Below are 24,464 nucleotides of genomic sequence, written 5' to 3'. Positions count from 1 at the left end.
TCATTAAGAGAAATAACTAGATATTAGGTTACTTAAATTTATTTTATTTTATTATATAATAGTTTGCAATACTGATGTGTGATTCACATTTATGTATAGTTTATGTTCTCTTAATTTACAACATAGATGTGTGACTTTTCTTTACCTTTTATATTGTCTATTGTAAGATAATACGTATAGCTGCGCTATTTTGTATAAAAAAAGATAACATTTTATTTTTAAGAAAACAAAACTAATCAAATTCCTTTAAAATCTTCAATTTTAAGTTAACAAATTAGTTTTACAAAACTTTAGATAGAACTACGTGACTTTGTATTTTTCATTGCACTTGGAGATATATAGGAGCAGGGATGATACTCGTCAAGTCAAAATATTTTTTAAAATATTTTTTTTCTTTTCAAACATATAAATTAATATTTTAGTAAATAAATTTTATTCTTTTAAAATTAAAAATAACAACAATTATTATGTAGGAGTTAAATATTTTTTAAAATTATAATAAATTTATACAATTAATTTAAAGTAAATGTTAATTAACTAGACATTATAGAGTACCAATATTTTCTTACACGTAAATTACTTCAAACTCACTGTTTTTTTAAAAGATCATATTGTTTTAAATTTTTTTAAAAATTTTCTTTAATAAACTTTAATAGTAGCTCTTTTAATTTTTTAAAAATATTTTATTTCTCAAAAAATATTTTTCTAATCACATTTCACTGTCACTAACATTGTGATAACAATTATGTTATCTTTTTTTTTTATTATTTCAAGGAAGTTCTCAAGAAAAAAGCTATCATTTTTCCAACACAAAAGGAGATAATTATTTATTAATTGTGCTGCTAAAATTTGATTTTATAATAGATTTTTTAGTGAAAGTTTTACTTTTAGAAGAATTGTCTTTGCTAAACTTCGAGTAAGAAGATTTTTTTTTTCTTGTTTTCTATTTCTTTTATTGTAAAATCTATACCAAATTAAGAGGTAAATGCATTGGTATAGACCACGATAATATCTTTCATATATATTCCATGTGAAAGCAAATTTAAGCATGTTGGAGAGACATAGTCGTCCACCTTTTGTATACCTTGTGTTTTCATTCTTTTATGCTTTTATTCTTATAATTATTATTACTACTATTATTATATTCAATATTGTGGGGGCAAGACTGCCTTCTGGTTTTGTTATCCTTTCTTGTGGGTGAAGTTAGGTGAACAAGTTGATGCTCATCATTTTGATGTTGTGCCTGTTATATGTACACATCCTACAGTTTTTCGTGTATGGTTATTTCAAACTTTTTACACAACTTTTAAATCGCTTTATCATTTTTTTTATTGGAACAGACATGAACACCTGTAAGGTTTCGATTCTTTGAATCAAAATTTGAGTTGCAAAATGTGGTCATCCATTCTCTTCCCAATACAACTTTATCATGCGCTTTATCATGAAATTTGAACATACAACTTCCGAATTCGAGTCACAGTAAGATATGTGAATATTTTACAATGCATTAAATTAAAAATCTTCTGTTCTGTAACTATAATGGATAAGTTAATATCACTTTAATAAGTTTTTAATTCTTGTAATATGATTCAATTTAGTTTTATTTTCTAATATTTTATTAATTTTAGTCTCTATAAATTTTCATATTTTAATATCATTTTATGTTGACGCAATATGCATTTAATCATGTTACATTAATAACTATTTTAAGATACATATTAGTAAGCAATAATAAAAAATTACTTTTAAAATTTTTAATATTTATGAGACTAAAGTTAACACAATATTTTTTTAGCTAAAATCAAAATTAACTATATTTTCAAAGATTAAAAATATATTTTACACGCTTGATATTATGTAATTATAAGCTTATTGATAATCATGAACAAGTTAAATAAAAAAATTTAAAAAAATTTAGGTGCATAAATTAATTTTAACTTAGGCAAAAAAAATTTGTTGAGAACTTTGTCAAAGCAGATTAATGTGCTTTTGAGCTTTCAATAATTTTATAATTTAATTTGACTATCCCAACAAATATTTTCAGAGCGTGCCCTTCATGTAGTGTATGGCAATTAACACGCTCTTTATGTGTGAACAATTAGAACCGCATTTTGACACATAAACATGGCACTCGTCATGCTCATCGTTTTCGTTTGGTGTGACAGAAAGTTACTTCTAATGAAATGGTAATCAAGCAAATTCAGTTGCTAGACAAAAGTTTCATTTTCTTTAAATCTCTTTCTTCACAAGGGTGTTGATTTATCTTTTGTCTGTCCAATAGGAATTACAGACAATAACAAGATGAGAAACCATGTTAAACTTACTACTTAAAGTCATTACAATTTCTCGTTCATGTTGTTCCATTTGTCCCCAACTTGACCCCGATAGAATAGACGAACTTTCTCATTGTGGTGGTCATTGTTTTGTCATTATAAGGTACCTATACATTTGTTTGTTGTATATAAGTTTTTTAATTCATCATAATTTGCCAAATCGTTGCAAAATGGAAACCTCACTGCCTCTAGCCACTGAAAGCTTCTCATATAGTTGGTTACCAAATTGCAGAACCCGTTCAAACAACCTTAAGGAGCCTCTTCTAGAATCTACTTACAATATAAGTGAAGGCACTACAAACACCCCTTTTATAGAAGAATGCCAAAACTTCAATTTTGATATTTCCATCACTCAATCACCTTCTGTTCTTGCTCTTGCTGATGAAATTTTCTCTGATGGCCTTATTAAACCACTATTTGTTGATCCTTCCAAATTAGAGTCCTGCCATACCACCCCAGATTCCACACAATCCAAGCCTAGTTCTTCCTACTCTTCAAGAGTTACTTCTCCAAGAACAGTGGAAATCCATCATGGTTTCCTTACAAAGTGGAAAACCTCTACATGTAGAACCTTGAGAAACCTTTCTAGGTATGTTAATCAACTATGTCAGAAAGTTGGAAGCTCAAGGAAAAGTACTAGAGTTGATGATTTTGATAAGGAAGAGTGGGAAGTTAAAAGCTGGAGCAGTTCACAGCAAGCATCTCCAAAATCAATTACTGTCAAGCCCATTGGTGCTTTGCATGATCATGAGAACTCAATCTATGAAGCAGTCCTCCACTGCAAAAGATCAATAGGTATGCTTATGTTTTTTTTCTTCTTATATATCTGAGTCTGAGTATATGATTAGTTAACCTTGCAAATTAACTTCTTCCATGTTTTTCATTGCAGAAAAATGATCCTTCCTCAAATAAAGAGAAGAGAATTTGTAGAAGGAAATGGGTGGCAATTGACTATGCATGTTAACTTGAATGTTATTTTATTTCTTTACTTAAACAAGAAGAGGTGCTTTGGCAGATACCAGCTGAGGGATTTATAATACAAATTTCAGGAAATGTTGGGTTGGATCCTACTGCTTCATGATTTTGTACAGATAAGAACTATGTCACAAACTATATATGTATTGTATTCTTATTGTATAAAAGATAACAATTAATCAATTCCTTCTTTCTTCTCTTTTGTTTCTCACTCTAAAATGTCAATAAAATTTCAGCAATGAGGTTTCACTGAAAAGTGTTTATAAAAACAAGGTTACTTCAAGCCATGAACATGATGATTATAGCACATATACACTACAAGAGAAAGCAGGATGGCTAAATTGTGAACCATGACAAGAATATGTAAGAAAAAATCTATATCATTTACTTCAATATACAAGACCTACCACTAGGAAAAAGAATACCAAAGTGCCCTCTCAAGGGTCCTTGCATTTCTCTATCTCCATTGCTATTTCTTTCCCTTTTCAATGTTACTTATATCCTAGTTGGAGGGGAGCCATCTGATCTTATGTGCTTTTGCGGAAACCTTCTTTTTGTGCCATGGTGAGACAAGGTATCAAGAGATGAAGTGTTACATATATAGGGTGGTTCTCAGTGGCTGATAAGTTAATTATTCGGTAGCTTATTTGATTGCTCCCTTGTCAGTAGTGAATTTTTCCTTTTCTACTCACCTTGCAACCAACAACCAATACGGTACTTTGTCAATTCAAAAATGGTACCTTATTCTGAAGATGTGAAATAGTTAGGAATGTTTGCTATCGAAAGCAAAATCACCAGGGGGAGCCTACTCCGAGTCTGGACCATTGTGGCAACTTTAGTAAACGTAAGCCTATACATTTTTCCTAGAAACATTGGACCATTTTGTTTGTTTTATTTTTAATTATTAAAAATGACACATTGCTTTTGTTTTTTAATATTTTCAATTTTTTCATAGGAAAGATTGAAATTAAAAAAAAAAAAGAGAATATTTTTATAATTAAAAATAAAATAAAAATAAATATTTTCTCAGTCGAAACAACCCCTTTGTTCCAATAGAGTTGTTTGACACGCAGAGACAATTTCACGGAAAAAAAAAGGAAAAATGATTAATTTACACCATGAAAGACTTCCCACATAATTTACAATAAAATTCTATTATTTAATAATTTTAAAATACAACGTAACTTTATCAATTAAACCACTAAATATAATAATATATTATTTTTTATATCAAATCTTATAAAAACTGAGCAATAATAAAAATAAATAAAAATAAATTTTATTTTTTGCATATTTTAGAAATATATTAAATTATTTAAATTAATATAAAATTTTACAAATAAATTTATTTTGTAAAAATTTTTAATTTTGTTGTTTCATATGCATACAAACAATTTTATTTTGATGTATAATATTCAAAATGTCAAAGTGCACTAGGCCTAGCGAATTAATAAGTCTAACCTGTTATAAATGGCAGCGAAATTAAATATTTTGTACTTGTCGGTCTATTTAACTCAGTCAAATTGCTGGCCAGAGCGGTTGCCTATCAGACCCATTTTTTAATTTTTTAAAATAAAAATAATTATTTATTAATTAAATATTATTTTGTATCAATATAAAAATATTTTTTATAACTTTTTTTTGTTAATTTTAGATAAACTGCTTCATTAATTTATTAGTCTATCAATAATTGTTAAAATTTTTAGTTTTTGTCGAATAAATTAACCTGTTAATCTGTTTGTCCACCCTAAGTCAGACTAAAAAATTTAATGTTTTTTGAAAAAAAAAATGATTTTGTTCATTTTATCGTGGACTTTTTGACGAAATAGGATGAACATATTTTGACATTCTTATATAATTACTTTTAAAAATTTAAAATTTAGTATGAGCTAATATATATATATATATATATATATATATATATTATACATTCTTATATTAGTATAAGTTTAAATATTATTATATTTAATTATTTGAATTGATTTTTAGTACTTAATATAGTGCAACATGTTTTCTTCAAGATTTACTTTCTCGCTTCAAGAAAAGGAGGAGGCGGCGCTGCTAGGGTTTCTTTTCCTAGCCATTTTTGTGATAAATCAAGGCCTTTCCATCTTGTGGATAGCCAACACTCATCACGTATGAGAATCTCTTATTCTCAGCCCTTTCTAATTTTTTCTAATCATGGATCGTTATGAGGCAGAGAAGCACTCTACAAAAGAGCTTGACCAAATGCACTGAAGCACAAAGAAAGTGAAGATGGGTTCAGAGATTACCAGGGAAGGACTCTCCTAGAACATGCCAGGAGATCAATATTTTGCAGTTTTGACTCAGCAAAGGAGTAAAGGGGTGGAGCAACATCAGGGGAAACATCGAGATAAAGTTAACCCAGATCTGAAAGATTAGGTTATGGACAATGCTGAAATACAGTCTCAGGCGTCAGTAAAGGAGCACAAGGGAGGCATGCATGAAGGTCTCTGTTCAGTAGACCGGATTCCATCCTAGGTGTCTTCAAATCCTATTATTGCTAATTTTGTTTCTTATAAAGATAAGGTGTTAGGGTCTAATGATCTAGATCTAACTCTAAATAATGATGAAATAATAAAATATGTACTTGAAGACTTTAACCTACCCCTTGAATAAGAAGATGCAGTAGAATCAATCTCAGATAAGCTCAATCTCTGTCCTGAACTAAAAATCTCCCTTGACGACTATAAAGTCTGGTGCTCACCTTGGAAGTTCACCCTCATAGTCAAATTGTTTGGTAAGTCAGTAAGCTTTAACTATATAAGTCAAAGATTGAATAATTTGTGGGAAAAAAATGGATCTTTACAAATTCTTGATCTGAATAATGATTTTTTTCTAATAAAATTTGAAAAACAAGAAGACTATAAGCTAGCTCTATTTGATGGACCTTGGATGATTCTTGATCATTACTTGCTTGTATAGAGGTGGAGACCTCTGTTTAGAACCAAGGATTTAGTCTTAAGAAAATAGCAGTTTGGGTTCAGATCCCAGACTTACCTTTAGAACTTTACAATAACAAATTTCTTTGGCAAGTTGGTTCCTGCCTTGGGTCTTTGTTAAAAATAGACCCCTATACATCCTTTAGTCTAGAGAAAAATTTGCTAGAATTTGTGTTGAAATTAAAGTCCTGGGATAGGTTTTCATAGTAGAAAATGAGGGTTTATACCTCATCTGTTTTAAATGTGGGAAGTATGGGCACAAGAAGGATTCTTATGAGGCCCTTCAGGATAATAACCATGAGGAGATGGAAATGGATAGATCTTGATAGCATGCATTATTTGTGCACATTTTCAATCCTTTAGAGCATGTAAATTACCTTTCATGTTCCCTTATTTCACAAATTATGGCATTTCTTAGTTAATTGGATGATAGGAACTCAATTTCAATTAATGTCTAAATTCTGTTTTTAGACCTGCACTCACTGTTTTGATCGTAACTTTTTCCAAAGATGTCCGTTCGGTCTGATTCCAGTTGCATTGGATTCCTCATTTTCTGGGCTATAAAATTCATATGCAGATCGTCCAAATTGAAGCTGTTTTCTATTTTCTATAAATTTTTGAAGTTAGGAAAATTGTGCAGGAATTTTTGTATTCGAATTTTGTTCTTGTAATTTCATTTCATTTGTATTAACATTTCATTAGCTTGTAATTTGGGTTGTTTAATCACACTTGTGGGCCCTTCCTTTTAGTGTTGGATCTGATCATAAGTGGTGCCTATTAATATGTTAAAGGCTCCACTTTGAAAACGGTTTTTTTTTTTGGTTTTTGTTAAAAATTTGGTTTTGGCTCCTAAAATTCTCTCTGGAATTCTCTCTCTTCTCTTGGTGTGACTTTTCATTTTCTTCTCTCTTTTCTTGACTTGGCTGAGCATTGGATTCAATGGAAGGCTAGGCTTCTTGGATTGATACACAAGGAATAGGGAATTGCAAGGAAGATTCAGAGTGGCTCCAAGTTTGAATTCTCTTTTCTCCTCTTCTCTTTCGTTTTTCAAGATATTGATAACGTTTGGGGATAGGAATTGAATTGAATTGCGATTGTAGTTTGATTCATGAAATTGAATTAGATTGATAGATCTATTAGTCAAATTCGTAATCTAGTTTGTTAGCAAATTCGATTGAATTAGTTAATGGATTAGATGTTCAAATTAGGGAAACAATGAAGGATGTTGTTTGCATGAACCTATGACTTGTGGATCAATTAATTCTCATTAGATTTCTCTTTTATTCCAAAATTTTATGCGTTTGATCAGATTATTCTTAAACTCTCAAAATTCCCTCAATCTTTTGTTTCATTTTAACAATTCGGCAAAGAAGAATTAGATACAAACGTGTCCTCGAGAATTCGACCTTAGTTGACATTATTCTACAAATAATTGCGAAAACCTTGTGCATTTGATAAGTGTTCGACAAAGCTATATCAGATCTCACCCAATAAGTCAAAGAGATAGTGAGGAACCTAATAGGGGTAATTCAAATGATAGGAAGGACAATCTTGGGCTTGTTAAGAATCAGGAGGCTGAGAATGGATGATCCATTTGGACCTTAGATGTTAGTCAAGAAAATGGTTAGAAAAAAAAATCCAATTATACTAATATCACGATATCCCTCCCAAAACTTGAAAAGGTAAAAGATTACCCAACTGGGTCAAGGTTTGATATACCAGGTCATTCAGATAAGGAAGTAGACCAAGATGTAGAATCAAAAGACTTGAAGATCCATGAACCAATTGTAGGTAGTAAGGTTATTCATAAGGGTCTTAAGTATAAACTAGATAGGAAAATCCCAAATAATTCCAAATTAAGTAACAGTGGCAAGAAATTTCCCGAATCTAAGTTTGTTAATAAATTGCCTATTTCAGTGAAGGAAAAAAATGCTTGTATTACGATAGATAACCTTAGTAATTCTTTTAATATTCAAAATGAAAATGTTAATAGATCAACCCAAGATAATATAGAAACCTTAAGTCTTATGTCTATCATACAGAAAAGTATTCAAGAAAATTGTAAAGGGAGTCATAATATCTTTGATCTTATAGGTCTTAATCCTGATATTACTTGGCAGATTGAGAAAGAGTTTTTCCAATCCCCTTTAGAAAAACCTCCTGACCCACTTCTATTAATGGAGGTAGATAAAGCTGGTATAAAGACCTTGACTTCTCCTGAGCATAGCCATGTTAGGATAGATTTTGCTGAGTATCCCTTAGATACTCTTTATCCTTGAGTTTTGCTTTTATGAACTATTTGTTTTGGAATTGCAAAGGTGCTGGGAGAAAATCCTTCCCCAGACTTATTAATTATCTTTCCAAAATTTATCACTTAGATTTATTTTTATTTTTGAACCTAGGATCGGGGCTGATAAAGCTATAATGGTTACTAAAAGATTTAATTTTGATGAAACTGTTAGAGTAGATGCTATAGTATTTTCTGGAGGAATTTGGTGTTGCTGGAATTCTAAGAAAGTTCAGGTCTCCATTATAGATAAGAATAAATTCATGATCTATCTTAAAATTAATAATGGTAAGAGAGTGTTGATCCTCTCATCTATTTATGCTAGCCCTCAAGAAAACAGTAGAGCTGAAGTCTGGAAACTTCTAGTTGAGTTTAGTTTAACTATTAATGATCCCTGGTGTGTTGCTGGAGATTTTAATTCCATTTTATTTGAAAAAGAAAAATTGGGTGGCAGATTTGCCAACATTTCCCTAATGAATCAATTTGCAGATTGTCTGAATGCTTGTGGCTTACAAGATTTGGGGTTTAAAGGGAACCCTTTACTTAGCAAAAAAGAAACATTAGAAAAAGGATAGAGAGAGTAGTGGTAAATGACCTTTGGAGAATGACTTTTCAGAATAGTTCAATAATTCATATTCCTCTTATGAAGTCTGATCATGTGGGGTTATGGCTTAAAATTAGGAATGAAGAGTTCTTTAAATCTAGATATAAAAATTTCAAATTTCTCACTTCTTGTTATCTCATAAGAATTTTAGTAATCAGGTCAATAAATCTTGGGTTCACTCTAAAACCTGGGTTGAGAATGTTTCTAATTTTCAAAATAATATCTCTGAATGGAATGTAACTGTCTTTGGAAATATCTTTAAAAGGAAGCAGAGAATTTTAAACAGAATTAGGGGCATTTATAAAAAGAGTGGGTATGAGGATAATCCTTTTCTAAGAAAGATTATGAAATCCTTATGGATGGACTATCAGGAAATTCTTGACTAGGAGGAAAATTAATGGTTTCTCCAATATAAATCTAGTTGGATAAATCAAGGGGATAGAAATACTAAATTTTTTTATAGGGCAGTTATCAGTAAAAGACAATTTAGAAGTATTGAGACTCTTAGGAATGATAATATTATATGGAAATATAACCCTATCCAGCTTCAAGTCCGTGCTATTAATTACTTTAAAAATATATATACTGATCATGAACCTGAGGGTCAATCTCTGATTTCTGAGTCTAGTTTTCCTCCCCTTAGGGCCATTGACAAAACTACTATTGACTCTGAGCTCACCTTGGAAGAAGTAAAAACTGCTCTTTTTAGTATAGGAAACCATAAGTCCCTTGGCCCTGATGGCCTGCATTCCATTTTTTTCAAAACTTATTGAGATAATTTAGGACTCTGTATTTTTAATTTGGTGCATGATGCCTTTAATAATCCCAGTAATATTGTTGCTATTAATGACACTATTATAACCTTTATTCCTAAAACTAGTAATCCTAAACATATAAAGCATTTTAGACATATATCTTTGTGTAATGTGAGTTATAAGATAATCACTAAAGTCCTTGCTAATAGAATGAAGGGGACTCTACCCCATATAATCTCTGAAAACCATACCAGTTTTATTCCAGGTCAGCAAGATATAGATAATGTTCTCATTTTACAAGAACTTATTCATTCTGTTGATAAACTTAAAGGTAGATATGGATACATGATCATTAAGTTGGATCTAGAAAAAGCCTATGATGAAGTTAGATGGAGTTTTATTTATGATACTTTGCAGCTAATTGGCTTTAATAAAAAATTTTCTACAATTATTAACAGTTGTGTGACTTCCTTCTCCATGTCTATTAATTGGAATGGTAATAGGACTGATAGTTTTAATCCAGGTAGAGGCACTAGACAAGAGGACCCAATTCCTCCTTATCTTTTTGTAATGTGTGTTGAAAGGTTATCAATGGCAACTTGACTCCTTTCCAGTTTAATAATTCAGGGCCTAAATTGTCCCATCTTTTTTTTGTAGATGACATTGTTCTTGTAGCCAGAGCTAATTAGCATAATGTTGATACCCTAAATTCTGTTTTAAATAAATTTTGTTCAACTTTTGGTCTATCTGTCAATAGGAATAAGTCTTCCATATACTTTTCTAAAAACTGTAATTATACTGTTAGAAACAATATAAGCCTAACCCAGTTTGGTAAGTATTTAGGCATTCCTGTTAGTCCAGCTAGGCTTTCCAGAAATGAGTTAACTTAATTACAGACAAAATTAAAAAGAAACTCTTTAACTGGAATTGTAATACTCTTTCTTTTGCTGGCAGAGTCACTCTCACTCAATCCTGCATTATGAATATCCCTAATTACTTCATGCAAACAATGCTTCTTCCTAAAGCTCTATGTAATGATATTGATACCCTTTGTAAAAAGTTTATTTGGGACTCTTTACATAATAGAAAATGTCACCTTATAGGTTAGGATAAGATTTGCAAACTTAATTGTGAAGGGGGCTTAGGTTTTAGGAACATTTGTATGGTTAACCAAGCTTATATTATGAAATTATGTTGGAGATTGCTTACTTCTCCAAATGATCTTTGGGTCAAAATTTTAAGTAGTAAATATAGATTCTCTTTTGGTAAAAACCTTAAGTATAACATCAATCATTACTCTTCCCCTTTATGGAAGAGTATAGGGTCTGTTTGGGATTGTTTTTATAAAGGTTTAGGTTGGATCATTGGGAATGGCATGACAGCTAGATTTTGGCAAGACAACTGGATCCTTGAAAATCAGGTGTTGTCTAGTATTGTTGTCCAGCCTATCCCTGAGAGTATGATTAATGATCCAGTGGCCCTATTTACAGCCTAAAATAACTAGAATTGGAATAAATTTAGGTCCCTTATCCCTAGGTCTAGCTAAGATTTGTTTGCCTTTCTGAACCCTCCATCTCTCAATGACGGTCAGGATCAGGTGTATTGGGAATTGACCAGTAATGGCATATTTTCTATAAAATTTGCATATATTCTAATTTTTGATAATGCTTTTCCTGTTACTTCTCAGGATAACATTTTTAATCTGGTTTGGAATTGGGGAGTGCCTCCTAGAATAACTTACTTCTTATGGAAGATTGTTCATGGTTGACTTTTGACAAATGAGAAAAAATTTCATAGGAATATGGCAACATCTCCTCTTTGTGCTTGATGTATGCGACCCCTGAATCAATAGTCCATGTTCTTAGGGACTGTTGGGCTGCCACTTGTATTTGGAATCAAATTCTCCCTTATGAAATGTGGTCTTCATTTTTTAGTTTGGGTTTGGATAAATGGCTGGTTTTTTATTTATCTACACAAAATTTTCCAAAGTATTCCATTTGGCATATAGTTTTTGGTTATGTTGTTTGGAATCTCTGGAATAATAGAAATAAGGCCATCTTCCAAAATGGTACTATGAATAATAAATGTCTGTTGTATAAAACCTTATTGGATATTGATTATTTTCTCTTTGCTTGTAGGCCTGATAAACAATCTTTTTTTGCTTTTGGAGGTCTTAATCATGTGGTGAAATGACATCTACCCTTGGAGAACCAATTCAAGCTCAACATTGATGGGTTTGTTTCTCAGGATGTGAGGATGGCTAGCTGTGGGGGTCTGATCAGAAACCATAAGGGAGACTTCATTGCTGATTTTCATCAGTCTTTAGATTATTGCCACTCTACAATAGCTGAACTGTGGGGTATAGTGTGAGGTTTGCAGTTGGTCATATCTAAAGGCATCCACTGTGTTTGGATAGAATGCGATTCTAAAAATGCTATAATGCTTGTGGCTAATATCCAAAACTGTAATCATCCTTTTTACCATATTATTAGTAATATTAGAGATTTTCTTAAAAAGATCAAGTTTGTTAGACTTAGCCATATCCTTAGAGAGACAAATCAGTGCACTGATTGTTTGGCTAGAGTTGGCCTATATCATGAGTTGTAGGCCTCCGTTTTTGATAGGGCTCCTTTTTTCCTTTTACCTTTCCTTAGACTTGATTCTTTAGGTACTTTGTGGCCAAGGCCTAGTGCTTAGTTTTGTTTGTTTTGGGCTTCTAGCCCCATTTTATAACAAAAAAAAATTATTATATTTGATCTGAGCCTTTTATTTAACTTGCATTTAAGGGTCAATGAAATAATAAATTATAACTCGTTAGATGTAAGTTAAATAAAAGACTCAACTTGAGTGTAAGATTACATTAGTATGAGAACGAGAAAGTGACTTGATATCACTTTACATCTCTCCTATTCCTTCCTTAAATGTTGCTTAATATCACAGAGGACATGTCGCTGCATTCGTATATTTGTGCTCATAAGAACACTGCCTATCCCACTCAAACGTAGCATTTGATCAAACAGGTTAAAACATTATTTTTTCTTGTTATTCTAATTAAAAATTGACACATCATAAAACACTTTTTTTATAATAATAGTTTTACTCCAAATTGTATATTTTTTTTTGTGAAGTGTTATTTTATAATTGATGGATATAAAATAAAACATTAATGACTAAGGATAATAATCAAGGCACAATAAATGCAGCTAAAATAACTCCCAAACTTGCGTAATCATTTGTTCATGTACAATTTAGACTCTGACTTTTTAAATTGTACAACTTGATTATATGTGATTACCAAATCATGCAAAGAAGCTCTTCTATCATGGAGAGTATCAATATGAATGTTAAATAGACATGTGCATTTCATGTGACTATTTTGTTTAACAAAAATATTCATTCTTTATAACTCATTTTCAATTCCTAATTTATGAAACCTTAATCTCCTTTTATTTGTCTCTCTTACAAGGGACGATCCACAAATGATATAGTAGTGACATGCTTAGTTGGTCATAATTCCAACTCAAATAGGAAAGAAACATCTTGTATAGCTATGAAAATGGTCTCTTGAATAACATGGAATTTGATTTTAGCTATGATCAAGCTAATGAATAGTGAAACAATATGCTTACACAAGTTGTAAGTGTTATTATTGAAAGTGGCCATTCTAAATAGTCAAGAAATATTGGTACATAGACTTGCACTCCAAAGAGATTATTCTTAGAGTTAAGAATTAAAGATCATTTGATAGGTGGAACAAATTATATCCCTTTTAATAGTTCTTATATTTAGTATAAATTATCATTTAATAAAAAGTATATGGTAGAATCTTCATTAATGAATAGAAATCTAGCACATTTAATCGACCTTTATAAGGATGAGGCAAAAGTAGAATTGATGGTGCATTCCCTTTTTGACTTAGACAATACAAACAATTTCCTAAGTAAAAATAATTCATTTTTGAAATTTCAAGTAGCAATGTGGATTGATGATAGTCCTAGTTGTTATATTAGGAGGATTATTTTGGTGCACCTTTGTAAGAATGTTATAAAGGCAAAGAAAAGAAAAGAGAGAGAAAACTGAATCTGATTTCATATTCTTGTTATTGGATTACACTAAAGGATTAATATATATACTGATTATAACAAATATTACTAAAAACTTTGACAGTTGTCACTAACTAACTATTTACTCTAACATCCCCTTCCTTCCCTTATAAGCTTAGCTAGGTTGTGAAGCAAAAACAGTCACACAAACAATTAGCATGTGTTGAAGTTTTACAAAATGAGCGAAAGGAAGAGAATTAGTTAGGACATTAGCAACTTATAAATCAACCGAAAAATATTGAACTTGTAGCTATTATAAGAGAACTTTCTTGAGAACGAAGAAAAGATCAAGCTTAATATGCTTGTTGTGAGCATGCAAGACAGGGTTATGAGCAAGATATACAGTACTAAGTTTTTCGCAAAAGGTGTAAGAAATTGTTATTGAAACTTTAAGCTCATGTAGAAGATATTGAATCCAAAGAATATTAGCAATGAGATGAACCATGTTACAATATTTTGCTTTAGTAGTGATGTGACATGTTCATGTTGCTTTCTAAACCAATAAGAAATGAGATTTGACCCAAGATAAACACAACACTGGAAGTGGAGCAATGGTCATCAATATCAGAAACTCAATTAGCATCACAAAATCTTCTAATGGAGAGAGTAAAACTAGTTGCAGGCTTGATGTGAAGACTAAAATGTTGAGTGCCTTAGAGATACAGTAATAGACATTTCAGTACAATCCAATGAGTGTCTAGTGGATTACTCATAAACTGACATACTTTATTACCATTAAAACAAATATTAGGTCGTATAATAGTTAGATATTGAAGCGTACCAACAGTTGAATGATACAATGTTTTGTCAAGGAAAGATAGATTTGGAGAGTTTTTTGCTACAAACCATATGAGAAAATATAAGCTTGCAATTAGCCATATTGAGCTTTGAAAGGAGAGCACGAATGTATTTTCCTTGAGTTAGGACCATTGAGCCACTAACCATATGTCAAACTTCAATTCCTAACAAGTAATTAAGATTGCCCAATTGCTTTAGTGAAAATTGAACGTTGACTTTTTGAATGAAATATTGAATAAGAGTGGGGAAACTACTAGTGAGGATAATGTCATCCATATACTCAAGAAGATACACCACATTATTGTGATGACAGTATATAAATATTGATGGATTACATTTGTTGGTGGTGAATCCAATTTGAACCAATGTGTTGCAAAAACACTCAAACCAGGCTTATGGAGATTACTTGAGACCATATAGAGACCTATTAAGTTTGCATTCTAAGGACTTATTTGAGCTTCAAACCTCGGTGGCTGAATCATGTAAATTTCTTCTTAAAGAAAATCATTCAAGAAAGCATTATTAACATCTATTTGCTGCATAGACCAACCAAATATGAGGGCAAACGCAAGAATGAGTTTGATGGTAACTGATTAATAATAAGGAAAAAGTTTCATTGAAATCAATTCCTCGTTGTTGATGAAAGCCTTTTGCAACTAAATGTGCTTTGTACAAATGATTAAGCCATCAAAATTTATTTAATTTGAAAAACTCATTTACATCCAATGGTTCATGATTAAGTGAAAGAGGAAGTTTTATTAGCTTGTAATGCATCAACAGTCATGATTGCATACCAGTTAGGATCAATTAGGGTCTATTTGGCAATATGTAATTTTATGCAAGTAAGAAGAAGAGCAGAGGGAAGATGAGGTTGGACAATACCATTTTTTGGGCAAGTAATCATAGGATGTTAGTTATAAGGAATTGGGTAAGATGGGAGTGGGGGAGGATTCTATTGAAGACTCCTTTAGTTTGCATTTACTTTTTGAATAACTATAAATTTGTTTAGTATTATTTTGGTACTGTTTTATATTATGTCTAGCTAAATCCATAGTTAGAGTTATGGTGGATTCTTTGCATGACTACTATGAGATTTTTATGATTTATGATATATTTTGTATTTTCATTTTTTATTGGTGTTTATCCTATTACACTATTTTTGTATGTTAAAAATGACGACTTTTAAACATATCATAATTAATTATATTGTATACGATTATACCGCATAGAGTTAATAGATCTATAGAGTAAAACGAGATAAAGAATTAGGTGGACCAAGTTTAGTTCTTCTCTTCCAATCATTATTAAATTTAGTTTATAGGCTCTTTATGTTTTCTGTTCTTTTTATCTAGCATGACCATTAGGAGTGATAGTATAGAGAAAAGACTGTTAACGTTGTGTAATCATTGTGTGTTAATAGATTTAGTATGAGTGGTTGTCAATTATAAGGAAATTAGAATTAAAATTAATCTAAAAGTGAACATAAAGAAGTATAAAGGTAAAATAATACGCCCTAAATTCTTCTTAATTAGTTTATTGTCTACACTATTTTAATTTCTTTTTAATTAGTTTTATAATTAAATTCTTATTTTATTTAATTTTGTATCCTTTAAGTTTAAATAATTAAATTAAGAAATTCTTAATTTGAAAACAATTCTTGTGGGACAATATTTTGAAAACTTATTTTAGAATTCTTTATTACTTTTCGACGGATACATTTACCCATAATAATAACATCCTTTAAGATGAGAATTTTTCCATTTGGAGTGAGACATTTATATCCATTATGAGCAGCAGAGTAACCAAGGAATAAACACTCTTTTGAACAAAATTCCATTTAATAAGTGTTGTAAGGACAAATATAAGGAAAACAGGAACAACCAAATACCTTTAGAAAAAGACCTTTAGAAATGTGTATATAGGGTCTTTATGAAAAAGTTTGCCGTAGGAAACCTCAAATGAATTGAACCAGCAGAAAGTCTATTAATTAAGTAAACTACAATTATAAAGGAATGATCCCAATATTTATATGGTAAGGAACTTTGGGCTAGTAAGGTAGACCTAGTTCAATAATGTGCCTATGTTAGATTATTTTAATAATCTTGTTATAGTGGCCTATGTAACTTATAGCATGACTTTAATTAATGATTTAACGTGATGGTGGTTAAATATAAAATATAGAGTCATTGAGGGTATAATTGTAAATACAATTATAAGAAAACCCTCCCTTCTCCTTTCATATAAATTAATGAGCGGTTCGACATTCCCTATTTCTCACTTTCACGGTCTCTGAGTAAGCTCACGGTAAACGCAAGAAAAGAACTTTCTCTCAACCATCTGAGAGGAGCTGAAAGTGGAAGGAAGAGTTGGGAAAAATACCAAGGAATCAACGACATCAAAGAGAGAGGTAACATTAAAGAACAATGGATTCAGGTTAATGCTCTCTAAATCCTTAATTGTGTGAGAACCATATATTGTGTTGTGAGAGCAACGTAATTCAAGATCTCAAAAGGGAAAAGGTAATTTCATAATAGTCATTGCATAATAGAAATTACATAATCGATTAAAGAAAATTCTAACAGTTGGTATCAAAGCTAGGTTGTGAATTTCGTTGATTCTCTATAAGAGATCAGTTCTCCATTAAAGTTTTCCCCAAATTACATGAACCCTAGGTATTTTATATGATGGATTGGCATTATTTTGATGTTGAATAATTACTTTGGATTCAATAATTGAAAACTCTAAAGTTTTGAAAGTTACAAACATTGGATTTGAATATGTAATATGAGCAGGACCATGTATCAGTGAGCAGGGCCATGCATCAGGGAGCAGGGCCACACATTAGGAAAAAGCACGGCCTTGCATAATTAAAGCACGACCTTGCATATTGTAAGCATGGTCGTGCATCAATTATAAGCACGACCATGCATCAGGAAGCACGGCCATGCATCAATTATAAGCACGGCTATGCATCAAGAAGTAGGGGCATGCATCAGAAATGAGCATGACCTTGCTTCATCTAAGCACGACTATGCATCAAGTAAAAGCACGACTGTGCATAGGAATTTTACGGAAGAATAAGGAATATAATTCATAAAATATATAGATAATTTTAGAATTACATCAAAGTGAATTTTACTCACCAAAGTGATTAAATTCTCAAGTTAATTAATTCTAAATTACATTATCATAATGAGAACTTCACAATTTAGTGCTTAATTTTAAAGGTAGTTTGTTAGTCACCAAAGTGGCCTAGCTTTAAAAGTTCTTTAAGCATTTAATTATGTGTTATAAATTGTTCAAAATTGTTTGATGCTATATGGTAACATAAAGGGTGAACAATTTAGCTCATTAATTATAACGCTAGGAGATCACCCAAAGGTGGATCATTGCATATGATTAATGACATTAAAGAGACATGTAAGTACTTCATAATATGTTTGTATATCCAAAGATGACTTGCATATTGGTTTGAGTGACTGGTTGTCAATTAAAGTTGTTTATTAGCATCATAATAGATAAATTGTGTATTTAGGTGTTACCCAAAGGTAAACTTAGATGCATAATTGATGACAGCTGACTGTCTGAATCCATTAAGTTTATTCAAAGCATAAATGTTTAAGCATGTGTTAAAGATTCAGTCTCTATGAATACGTATGGCATGAGCAATGGCATAGTCAAGTTCAATGGGCTTAATTATGATGATTGGGCTGAACAAGTTCGATTCCAGCTAGGTGTTATGGACTTAGACCTAGCAATCATTATGGAACAAGAGCCTGCAGCCATTACATAGACCAGTACTTAAAAGGAAAGAACTCTTCGTGAGGCTTGGGAAAGGTCGAATAGGCTGAGCTTAAGCTTGCTGAAGATGACTATGGCTGAAAATGTGAAACCATCAATGCCAAAGACTGAAAATGCTAGGGAATTTATGGCAAAGGTAAAAGAGTATGCACAATCGGACATTACTGACAAGTCCATTACAGACACCTTGTTGACTGAGCTAACTACTAAGAAGTTTGATTGGTCACGGCCTATTCATGACCATGTGACTGACAAGATCAATCAAGCGGCAAAGTTGAAATCAATGGGCATGGAGGTAAAGGAATTCTTTTTAGTATAGTTCATTTTAAACTCACTCCCTCCTGAGTTTGGTCAGTTTCAGGTGAATTACAACACCATTAAGGATAAATGGAACATACAGGAAATTAAGGCCATGCTGGTTCAGGAGGAAGGGAGGCTGAAGAAGGTGAAAGAACACTCTGTCCATCTCACATTTCATGAAGGGGCTAGTAGTAGCAAGGCTAAGCCAGGTAAGAAGGACAACAAGGACAAGAAGGATAAGGCCTTATTAAAGGTTCGTGAAGGTCGAATCAAGAAAGGCCAGAGGTGCTTCTTCTGCAAGAAGACTGGTCACTTCAAGAAAGATTGTCCGAAGAGAAAGGTTTGGTTTGAAAGGAAAGGTATATATTATGTTTCAGTATGCTTTGAATCAAATCTTATTGAGGTACCTAAAAATATCTGGTGGTTAGATTCTGATGCAACTACTCATGTGTCACATGTAATGCAGGGATTTCTTTCGATCCAGCCCATAAGCGGAACTGAAAAGTTCTTGTACATGGGAAACAGAATGAAGGCACAGATAGAAGGAATAGGGACTTATAGATTGATCTTGTATACTGGTTGTTGCATAGATCTAAAAAAGTGTCTTTATGTTCCTGGATGTGCTAGAAATTTAGTTTCTGTTGCAAAGTTGGACGAATTTGGTTTTAATTTTAAGATTGGAAATAGTACCTTTTCTTTGTATAAACACTCGTACTATTTTGGATCTGGTACATTAATTGATAGTTTATTAAATTTGTTGAATCTCTATTTCATGTTAAGAGTACTATTAGTAGTAATTTGAATATGCGTAATGAATACTCTGCTTTCTTATGGCATCAAAGGTAAGGTCACATATCCAAAGAAAGGATGATGAGGTTAATGAAAAGTGAAATTTTACCTCAATTGGATTTTGTTGACTGGGATGTATATGTGGATTGTATTAAAAGAAAACAAACTAAACACACATCAAAGAATCCAGCCACAAGAAGCAGTCAACTCTTAGAGTTGATACACATTGATATTTGTGGTCCGTTTGACATCCTATCTTGGGGTGGTGAAAGATATTTCATTACCTTCATTGATGACTACTCACTTTATTGTTATCTTTATGTGTTGCATGAAAAATCTCAATCAATGGATGTCTTATTGGTATTCATTGATGATGTGGAAAGGCAACTGGATAGAAAGGTAAAGGTTGTGAGGTCAGATAGAGGTGGTGAATATTATGGAAAATCTGATGAAAGTGGACAATGTCCAAGTCCATTTGCAAAACTTCTGGAAAGTCAAGGCATATGTGCACAGTATACTGTGCCTGGTACACCACAACAAAATGGTGTGGCTGAAAGGCGGAATCGTACTATCATGGAAATGGTTAGGAGTATGTTGAGTTACAGTTCTGTACCTATGTCTTTGTAGATGTACGCATTAAAGACCGCTGCGTATCTGCTTAATAGAGTTCCTAGTAAGGCAGTTTCAAAGACTCCTTATGAATTATGGACAGGAAAAAAACTCAGTTTAAGACATCTTCATGTCTGAGGTTGTCCAGCAGAAGTAAGAGTGTATAATCCACATGAAAAGAAGCTTGATGCTAGAACCATAAGTGGTTATTTCATCGGCTATCCTGAAAAATCAAAGGGGTACAGATTCTACTGTCCTAACCATAGTATGACAATAGTTGAGTTTGGAAATGCAAGGTTTATTGAAAATGGTCAGTTTAGTGGGAGTGGTAAGTTCGTAAAAAGAACAAAATTTTTGTTGATAATTTATAAAATTCTATTATTCTTTAGAATATAATAAAAAAAATTATGAAAAGAAATACAAAATGTGGAAATTAAAGAGACACGTGCGGAAACTCCTGTAATTAATGTCTCTTCTCCAGTTGTTGTTCCTCTTGTTGTATCACAGTCATACAACATAAAGATACAACAAATTAATGTTTCAAACCCACAAGAACAATATAAAGAGGATGAACCAGCTGAAAATGCGCAAGTCACAAGTGAGCAAGAGGAAGGTGAACTACAAGAGATAGTATTAAGGAGGTCTGTAAGGCAGAAAAGACCGGCTATTTCGAATGACTATGTGGTTTACTCACTTGAGCATGAATGTGACTTGAGTATTGATAAGAATCCAGTCTCATTTAAGCAAGCCATGAAATGTTACAATTCTGAAAAGTGATTGAATGCCATGAAAGAAGAGTTAAAATCAATGAGTGACAACAAGGTATGGGATCTAGTCGAGTTGCCTGAAGGTTCAAAACGAGTCGGTTGCAAGTGGGTCTTTAAGACCAAACGTGACTCAAAAGGCAATGTTGAGAGATATAAGGCTAGACTTGTTGCTAAAGGATACACTCAAAAGGATGACATAGACTATAAAGAGACCTTTTCTCCAGTTTCGAAGAAGGACTCTTTAAGAATTGTTATGGCTTTGGTGGCTCATTATGACTTAGAGCTCCATCAAATGGATGTAAAGACTGCCTTTTTGAATGGTGACTTGGAAGAGGAAGTTTATATGGATCAGCCAAATGGCTTCTTGACCGCAAGTAAAGAAAGTATGGTGTGTAAGTTAAAGAAATCAATATATAGGTTGAAATAGGCTTCTAGACAATAGTATCTTAAGTTTAATGATACCATCACGTCATACGGTTTTGTAGAGAACACTGGTGACCGGTGTATCTATATGAAGGTTAGTGGGAGTAAGTTCATTATTTTAGTTCTGTATGTTGATGACATTCTTCTTGCTACTAATGATGTTGGACTGTTGCATGATGTAAAGGAATTTATCTCTAAGAACTTTGAGATGAAAGATATGGGTGAGGCTTCCTATGTGATTGGAATAGAAATATTTCGTAATAGATCACAAGGATTACTGGGATTGTCTCAGAAAGGCTACATCAACAAAGTACTAAAGAGATTCAAAATGGAAAAGTGCTTATCATGGGTAGTTCCAATTCAAAAGGGAGACAAGTTTAGTGAAATGCAATGTCCCAAGAATGAGTTGGAGCAGAAAGCAATGGAATCTATTCCCTATGATCAGTTGTCAGGAGTTTAATGTATGCTCAGACATGCACTCGGCCTGATATTAGTTTTGCTGTTGGAATGTTAGGCCGATATCAAAGTAATCCCGGAATGGACCACTGGAAGGCTGCAAAGAAAGTCCTTAGGTATTTACAAGGCACCAAGGACTACATGCTTACTTATAGGAGATCTAGTCAACTAGAAGTGGTCGGCTACTCGGATTCAGACTATGCTGGATGTGTAAACTCAAGGAAATCAACCTTTGGCTACATCTTCTTGTTAGCTGGAGGTGCGATTTCATGGAAGAGCGGAAAGGAGTCCATTATTGCTACGTCTACCATAGAAGCGGAATTTGTGGCATGCTTTGAGGCCACTATTCATGCTTTGTGGCTGTGGAACTTTGTCTTAGGGCTTGGTATTGTTGATAATATAGAAAAGCTGCTGAGAATGTATTGTGATAATTCTGCAGTCGTCTTCTTCTCTAAGAATGATAAGTATGCAAAGGGAGCAAAGCATATGGACTTAAAATACTTATCAGTGAAAGAAGGAGTACAGAAACAGAAAGTGTCTATTAAGCATATAGGTGTTGATTTAATGATAGCGGATCCACTAATTAAGGGATTGCCCCCTAAAACGTTTTCTGGCCATGTTGGTAGAATGGGCATTATAGACAAGTCCTTGTTAGCATGATTGTGTGATTCACATATATATGTGTATAGATTTTTTTGCTCATATTATTGTAGACATTTTGTGAATTCAATAAAAGTATTATTTCTGCTTGTTTACTTGTTATCTGAATTGTGTTAATGTACATGTATGGTTTGAGTTTGATAACAGGTTGAGTGTTAAAAACACATTAGAGTTACAGTCTGTAGTATGAATGATTAAAGCTATTTTGATTTGGGTTGGTTCTGTGATACTTGGAAGGAATCATGTCGTCAAATGACTTGTGACCGCTATGATCCGATCAACTTAAATCATTAAAAGATGATAACTTGATATTATCAATGATATGCACAGTTACAGTTCATTGAATCTTCAAGTCGTCACATAGGCCAAGTGGGAGATTGTTAGATTATTTTAATAATCTTGTTATAGTGGCATATGTAACTTATAGCATGACTTTAATTAATGATTTAATGTGATGGTGGTTAAATATAAAATATATAGTCATTGAGGGTATAATTGTAAATATAATTATAAGGAAACCCTCCCCTCTCCCTTCATATAAATTAATGAGCGGTTACTAAATGAGAGTTACGGCATTCCCTATTTCTCACTTTCATGGTCTCTCAGTAAGCTCATGGTAAACGCAAGAAAGAAACTTTCTCTCAACCATCCGAGAGGAGCTGAAAGAGGAAGAAAGAGTTGGGAAAAATACCAAGGAATCAACGACATCAGAGAGGTAATATCAAAGAACAATAGATTCAGGTTAGTGCTCTCTAAACCCTTAATTGTGTGAGAATCATATATTGTGTTATGTGAGAGAAACCTAATTCAAGATCTCAAAAGGAAAAAGGTAATTTCATAATAGTCATTGCATAATAGAAATTATATAATGGATTAAAGAAAATTCTAACAGCCTATGCTTATGCTCTACCACTCCATTTTAGTGATGAGTACGTGAACAAATGAGATGGTGGATGATGCCATGATCCTGCAAGAATTTAGTGAACGGCCAATTCCTCCTGAATTTGACTAAAATGACTTTGTAGTTCAACCATATTTTTGAATTGCTGAAAAACTGAAAGTACATCAGACTTGAACTTCAACAGATACAGCTAAGTGAATCTAGGATATGCATCACAAAGGAAATATAATATTGAAAACCAGTAGTGGATTTAAAAGGGAAAGTCCCCACAAACACTAAAAATTAGTTCTAAACGAGAGGAATATGTGATGTGTGACAAATCAGAATGTAGGCGATGGGCTTTACCAAGATAGCAAGCAGAACAAAAATTAATGTTACTTATATTAGAAATAGGAATCTTACATTGTTGAAATACATGTAACATTCTTACTATAATGCAAATAATTACCTTCAATAATATATAATATTTTAAAATAAATTTAATAAAATTCATAAAAAGTTTGAATAGCTTAAAAAATTGTACAAATATATAAATATATTTGATAAACATCAACAAATTTTAAACTTTTCCCGTATAAAAGTCTTATTTATTGTAAAGTAAAGATTTATTTTAAAAATAAAAAAAAATATTTTTTAACTTAAATTTATAAATAGAATGAATGATTGTAGAATGCAAATTAGTTTCAATTAATTTTTTAACTCTGAAGATCGATTTTCAACCAGGAGAGGTTTATTTTGCTGTTTGAAAACGGAGGTGTATTTGTTGCAATAAGCACAAACCTTGAAAGAAATTAAGTAAAACTTTTTCAAGATTCAGATATTTTTGCAATTATACCGATTAAAATATCATATCTCTGTAATTCATACGTTAAAAATTTTCGAATGTAAATGAATTTTGACACTAACAATCACAAACTAAGAGAGACAGGCAAAGCATATA

At 32.0% G+C, this 24,464-nt stretch overlaps 1 protein-coding gene across 1 annotated transcript; it reads left to right on the top strand.

Moving 5' to 3' along the window:
• Positions 1-2,286: 2,286 nt before the first annotated feature.
• Positions 2,287-3,698, top strand: LOC113858802 (probable membrane-associated kinase regulator 6). Its single transcript, XM_027491558.1, has 2 exons — positions 2,287-3,128; positions 3,223-3,698. Exons 1-2 carry the CDS (start codon positions 2,312-2,314, stop codon positions 3,228-3,230), a joined length of 825 nt encoding a protein of 274 aa, XP_027347359.1. The 5' UTR covers positions 2,287-2,311; the 3' UTR covers positions 3,231-3,698.
• Positions 3,699-24,464: the final 20,766 nt, after the last annotated feature.

The sequence above is a fragment of the Abrus precatorius genome, unplaced genomic scaffold, assembly GCF_003935025.1.
Source record: "Abrus precatorius isolate BTA unplaced genomic scaffold, Abrus_2018 Scaffold2, whole genome shotgun sequence".
NCBI lineage: Eukaryota > Viridiplantae > Streptophyta > Magnoliopsida > Fabales > Fabaceae > Abrus > Abrus precatorius.
Note: the sequence above shows the minus strand (reverse complement) of the source record. Positions and strands in the feature narration are given on the sequence as shown.